This window comes from Myotis lucifugus, unplaced genomic scaffold (assembly GCF_000147115.1).
Source record: "Myotis lucifugus unplaced genomic scaffold, Myoluc2.0 scaffold_394, whole genome shotgun sequence".
NCBI classification, from domain to species: domain Eukaryota; kingdom Metazoa; phylum Chordata; class Mammalia; order Chiroptera; family Vespertilionidae; genus Myotis; species Myotis lucifugus.
The window spans coordinates 225,114-231,742 of NW_005871442.1; the positions used below are offsets into that span (position 1 = coordinate 225,114).

Here is a 6,629-nt window from a genome sequence, read left to right on the forward strand (position 1 = left end):
AAAGATTTGACATTTATATGTATTTTTGTATATATATTTAAAAAAAAAGAAAAGAAAAGAGAGAGAGGACCCAAATAAATAAAATCAGAAGTGAAAGAGGAGCAGCAACAAATTGACACCAAAGAAACACAAAGGATTGTAAGAAAATATTATAACAAATTGGACAATCTGGAAGAAATGGATAAATTCCTAGAAACATACAACCTTCCAAAACTAAATCGGAAAGAATCAGAGAATCTGAATAGACAGGTTACAACTAGTGAAACTGAAGCAGCAATAAAAAACACTCCCAACAAACAAAAGCCCTGGACAGGATGGCTTTTCAGGTGAATTTTACCTAACGTTCAAATAAGAACCAACACCTCACCTTCTCAAACTATTCCAAAAAAAATTCAAGAGGAGTAAAGACTCCTAAGCTCATTTTATGAGGCCAGCATTATCCTAATTCTAAAACCAGATAAAGATATGACAAAGAAAGAAAATTATAGGCCAATATCCCTGGTGAACATAGATGCTAAAATCCTCAACAAAATATTAGCAAACCAAATCCAGCATTACATTAAAAAGATCATGCACCATGATCAAGTGGAATTTATTTCAGGGATGCAAGGTTGGTATAATACCCATAAAACAATAAACATGACATACCACATAAACAAACTGAAGGTTAAAAAACTCATGATCATATCAACAGATACAGAAAAAGCATTCAATAAAATCCATCACTCATTTATGATAAAAACCCTCAGCAAAGTCGGAATAGAGGAACATACGTCAACATAATAAAAGCCATATATACCAAACCCACAGCCAACATCATGCTCAATGGGCAAAAACTACAGGCATTTCTTAAGATCGGGGAACAAGACAGGGATGTCTGCGTTCACCACTCTTATTCAACACAGTACTGGAAGCCCTAGGCACAGCAATCAGACAAGAAGAAATAAAAGGCACCCACATTGAAAGGAGGAAGTAAAACTGTCAATATTTGATACAGTTGCATACAGTGGCCTCTGCAGACAATATCATCTATGGGGTTTTCTATATATATAATATCATGTCATGTAGAACCCATGTATATAGATTACCCCCCAAAACTACCAGAACTGATAAATGAATTCAGTAAAGCAGCAGGATACAAAATCAATATCCAGAAATCAGTTGCATTCTTATACACCAATAATGAACTATTGGGCAAGAGAAACAAAAGAAAACAAATGGGACTACAGAGTTTTTGCACAGCAAAGGAAACCGTCAACAAAATGAGAGATAACCCAATGAATGGGAGAACATATTCACCAATGATACATCCGATAAGGGGTTAATCTCCAAAATTTATTAAGAACATATAAATCTCAACACCAAAACAAACTAACAGTCCAATGAAAAAATGTGCAAAAGATCTGAATAGATACTTCAAAGAGGACATACAGATGGCCAGTGGACATATGAAAAGATGCTCAACGTCACTAATCATCAAAGAAATGTAAATTAAAGTCACAATGAGATACCACTCCCTCCGCTGGGTGGGCAGACCCAGGCTTTCCCCCTCCAGGTGTGTTTCCTGGCGGGGGCCCAGCGGATGCCACTGAGAGACTTCCGTGGCTTCTCCCGCCCTGCTCTCAGGAGAGGGTGGGGGTGTCGGCCCGCTCCAGGCAGGAAAACGAACTCTGCCTTGCCTTTCATTTTCCAAGACTCAGAGTTTGACAGGGCGGGCTGGCAGGTGGACGTGTGGGCGGGCTGGGTGCCTGGGGAGGAGAACTGGAGCCCAGAACCTGACTTCCTTCACAGACCACACAGCAGCCCGGGCCAGAATGCCTTTGAAAATCAACGTTTGCAACCTGAGCTCTAGGATGTCTGCAGACAGCTTGGCATCGGGCGCCCCCTCCTGTACTGCCCAGCCCACTGGCTCACTGGTCGGGGGCAAACGAGCCAGTTCTCCCGTCTGCTTCTGCCAGGGCCCTGGGCTGGGAAACTGGGCATCTGGGAGGGCAGGAAGCAGGAGGGGCCCACGCTTGGCAGGGGTCTAGCAGCGCCCCTCCTGGGACAGGGATGAGAAGAACTTACATGGCTTCTATCCCTTCCTTGTTTTAAAAACTGTAGTGGGCATTCAATGTTACATCAGTTTCAGGCGTACGACATAGTGAGTCAACATTTATGCATCGTACGGTGTGCTCACCACACCAAGTCTAGTAACCACGTGTCAGTGCAAAGTCATCGAATATTATTGACTATTTGCCCCCTCACCCTTTTCACCCCACCCCATTCCCACCCCCACCCCCACCATCGGTTTGTTCTTTGTGTCTATGAGCCCATTTTTGTTTTGTTTGTTCATTTTTGATTTTTTAAAATTCCACATATAAATGAAATCATATGGTATTTGTCTTCCTCTGTCTGACTTGTTTCAGTTAGCATAATGCCCTCTGGGTCCACCCCCTGCTGTTGGGAATTGTAGGGTTTTGTTCTTGTTTATCTAATATCCAGTTGTATACATCTCCTTATTCCATTCAGCTGCCCCCTTCTTCCTGAGCTCTGAACGCAGGGACAAGAGGTGGGGCTGGAAGACTCAGGAACAAGAGTCAGGACACATGCCCCAGAGCAAATCAATCTCCGTGCCTCAGTTTCCTCATCTGTTCAGTGGGGCCAGTATCTGGGAGGATTTAGAACACACTTGACTGGCCAGTATCTGGCGCACGTGAGCATGTAATCAATGGCGCCTACTATTAATGTTATTTTTATGCCCCAGAATATAGAGTGGTGGCATCACCAGGCGGGTGGCTCTTTGAGGCACCATCCCCCCCTTCTGACCTTAGTTAGCAACTGCAAACCCCTGAGTCCTGGCTGCATCTGAGTCCCTGTACCAGTGCTTACTAACCGTGCAACCTCCTCCCTCTGACGCCTCAATTTCCTGATCGGAGGGTAACACAGGAAGAGCCTGCAACCACCCCCACAAAGGGCTCGGCCCAGCGTGGGCACACGGACCCTCAGTGCCAGCTCTGCCCCCGCAGCCGGCAGGAGCCCGGGGGAGGGCAGGCCGAGGGTGAGCTGTTACCTGAAGCCGTCCTTGTGGCTCTCGCTCAGGTGGCAGGTGCCGCCGTGCTGGCAGGGGTTCTGGACGCAGGTGTTGATGGGCGTGGCGCAGTCTTTGCCCTGCGGGGAAGGGGGAGAAGCACCCAGTTAGGGAGGCTCTCAGGGGCTGCCGTGACCCCGGAGACCCCTGGGAGTTCCCAGCATCCTCTGGGATGGGGCTGGGGAGATGGCAGGCCCTGGGACACGCCTGCAGTGTGATCGGAGAAGGCCGCAGGGAGCCCCTGCTGCTGGGGGCTCCCTAGTGAGAAGGGGAGGCATGTGGAGGATTCAGGAGTCTGGGTCCCCAGAATTCACACGGTTCTCTCTCTCCTATTCTAAACCCCAGGGCAAGAGCATGGGCTTTGGAACAGAACAACCTGGATTCACATTGCAGCTTCGTCTCTTCCTGGTTGGCTGACCTTGACCTTGTAGAAGCCTCTTAACCTCTGTAAGCCTAGCTCATCCAGTTGCTATGAGACTTAAACCAGACCTTTCTTATAAGAAAGTACTTAACATTGCATAACACATCTAGCACACAGTAGGCATTCTATACACCCCAGTAGGTGATATTATTATTAGCCTCACTGAGGCTTGAATATAGTCCACAAGGAGGGCGTGGCCAGCAGACCTTGTCCCTGTTAAGTGACAACCCCCGAGATTCATCTCTGATTGGCCTGGACGTGGGCCCAGGTGCTGGTATTTACAAAAGTTCTGCGGGTGATTCTCATGTGCAGCCTGAGACCCTGTGACTGAGTTCGGGGGGGAGGGGTCCTTTGGCACAGGTGCCTCTGGAGGGGACGTTTGAGCTGAGAAGGAGCCACCTGACCACAGAAGGGACAGCGGGTCGCAGGCATGAGGAAGGGGCTAAGCGGGCGGCCTGCAGCTTGGTCCCCGGCTCCAGCTTCTCCCCTGGGACCCATGGGCCAGTGCTACACCTCAGTCTTGGCAAACAGTCCCTCGGAGGGCCTATGGGGCCTGGGGAGGTGCCCGCTGTGTTGGTTCCTGGGCTGTGGGCACCATACCAGGCAGGGGTGACCACAGAGCCCTCCCACTGCCACACCACCTGCTCACCATCTGCCTGACAATCCTCTCCCCTCGCTGCTGCAGCCAGGGCCTAGAAGAGTGGCCTGGGCTTCCTGCCTGGCCGCCGCTGCCCGCCGGGTGCAGGACTGAGGTGGGTCTCCGGCCTCCACTGTCCCAGCAGCCGGAGCCTCAGGCCAGTCCCAGCAGCCCCAGGCTGCCTGCTTCCCTTCCTGCCCCGCACGTTTAAAGGGCCAGTCAGGGGTTTCCGGGAGGGGCGGCGAATGCAGGATGCCTGGGATCTGGTTTATCCTAAATCACAGCACATAGGAGCATTTTCAGGGGTCAGTGTGGCAATCCCCATTTCCACACGGGTTCAGGGGGCACGTTTCCACTCCAGGCCTCGTGCTAAGTGCTCGGTATTCACCATCGCATATGATGTTCACAGCAACTGTATGGGGCTGGTACGACTGTGACGACCCCCACTTTTGTCCCTGTGCCGGCCACTCGTCCCTCAGACACGGCTGCCGAGTGAGGCAGAGCTGGGTGCACACCCGCTCCGGCTGCCACGTGCCTCGAGGAGAGACCTGCCTGGGCCTTGTTCTCACCGTCTATGACAGGGATACCTACCTACAGAGTTGCCGGTGATTAGCAACCACCTATATGAAAGGCACCTGGCGAGGCCTGGCCGCTCCGTAAATAGCCATTCTGATGAGGAGGAGGAGGACTTTTCAGGTGCTGATTGTTCAGAAATGTGTGTGTGTGTGTGTGTGTGTGTGTGTGTGTGTGTGTGTGTTGAACAAATGAGCCATGAAGGGCAGGGCAGGAAAACCTGAGCAGGTCAAGGTGGGCAAGGTGGGACCCCCCTAGCCCTTGCCTGGACCAGCCTCTCTGCTCTGGGGACTTTTGGAACCCTCGCTGGGGCTGGGGCTGGGGCTGGGGGTGTCTCCTCCAGCCCCTTATGCTGAGCACAGGAATCCAGGAGGCAGAGCTAACACTGACAACGCGGCAACTCAGCCTGCAGGTGGGGTTTCTGTCATACTCGACCTTGAGAATAACCACCGTTGTCGGTGCTTGGCTAATGAGCCCGGCTCAACTTTCTTCAGCCTCGTTTTGCTCAAATCCACCAGCTCTGTGATGCTCCTTGTCTCCCCGCCCCCACCCGAGTGTGTGCCTGTGAAGGACATGGCCAGGGCCCATGGCTTCCTCTGAGGAGAGTGGGAACAGCCACCCCCACAGAAACCTCTTCCTGTGATGGGGCCAGGAAGGCTGCCCCGAGACCTTGCTACTCAAAGCATGGTCCCCGGACCAGCAGCAGCCGTGGGCCTGAGCCCAGGTCTGACGAGTCAGGGCCTGCACGTTCGTCAGCTCCCCGGGTGACTCCTGCGCCCACGAGAGTGAGAAGCACTGTTCGGAGACAGGGAACACCTGTGCATGAAGCTCCCTGGCTGAAAAAGGATCAGCCGGAATATGCATTTTATTTCTCGTCCTTGCTGGCTGCCCTGAGCCTGTCGGTGGGTGGCGTGGTGGCCCTAGGCCTTATTTTTTTTTAAATTTTTTCCCTTTATTGATTAAGATATTACAAATGTGTCCTTATCCCCCCAATGTCCCCTCATCCCCCCAATCCTGCCCTCACCCTCATCCCCTGTTGTCCACATCCATCGCTTATGCTTATATGCATGTGTACTCAGAGGGAAGATAGGGGAGGGTGAGGGAGAGGGGGAGAGATCAACCAAAGGCCCTAGGCCTTTTAGTCCCCCACCCTGTGTCCTCCTCCGCTGGGCTGGAAGGGCTGGAACTTTTGGGGCTAGGTGTCCTGAGGGCAGAGCTGGGGTGGGGTCTGGAAATCCCCGTGGAAGGGAAGCCAGGGGAGTGGGTTTAGGGATGCCTCGCCCCGGAGGTCCCTCCGACTGACTGACTTTCCCACGTCTAACTAAGGCAGTGTCACACTTCCTCCTCGTCTCAGTCGCTGTGGAGACCAGGGGGTCCCGGTGGTTGGCATGAGCGTGATGAAACTGGGCAGCCCGACCAGCAGAACAGGCGTGTTACCAGCAAATGCCACTTTGGGGGCGCCTGTGACATGGAGTCATCCCGGCTGCCCTGGAGGCACAGGCCCTCCTGGGGCCGAGGCCGGCGGGGCGGGCGTGCTGCCTACCTTGTAGCCGTAGGGGCAGGCGCAGCGGTACAGCTCCACGGGGTCCTGGCTGCACGTCCCGTTGTTCCTGCACGGGCTGGAGAGGCAGGCGTTGCACTTGGCCACAATGCTGATGTCCACTGGCCCTGGACAGCAGAACCACAGGCGGTTGGTGGCGGCCCCTGAGAGGGCTCCGTTACACCTCCCTTCCCCTGGGCTCTGGCCCCTTCCTCAGCCAGTGGCAGCTCCCCCCCCCGCCCCCCCTCACAACACTGACACGTTGCCTTTTCTGATGGAGACAATTCAAACAGGCATCACCGGCCTGGAGGAGCGGTGAGAAATGGGGTGAACAGTGAGGGGAATCATAGAGCCATCCCAGTGAATTCATGGGAGGGATCATGATCCA

At 52.8% G+C, this 6,629-nt stretch overlaps 1 protein-coding gene across 1 annotated transcript in view; it reads right to left on the bottom strand.

The window, feature by feature from the left end:
* Nucleotides 1-6,629, bottom strand: part of SLIT3 (slit guidance ligand 3) — a 481,227-nt gene that overhangs the window by 13,448 nt on the left and 461,150 nt on the right. The window contains 2 exon segments of the mRNA XM_023743480.1: nt 3,053-3,150; nt 6,245-6,369. Coding sequence (XP_023599248.1) covers nt 3,053-3,150; nt 6,245-6,369 — 223 coding nt within the window.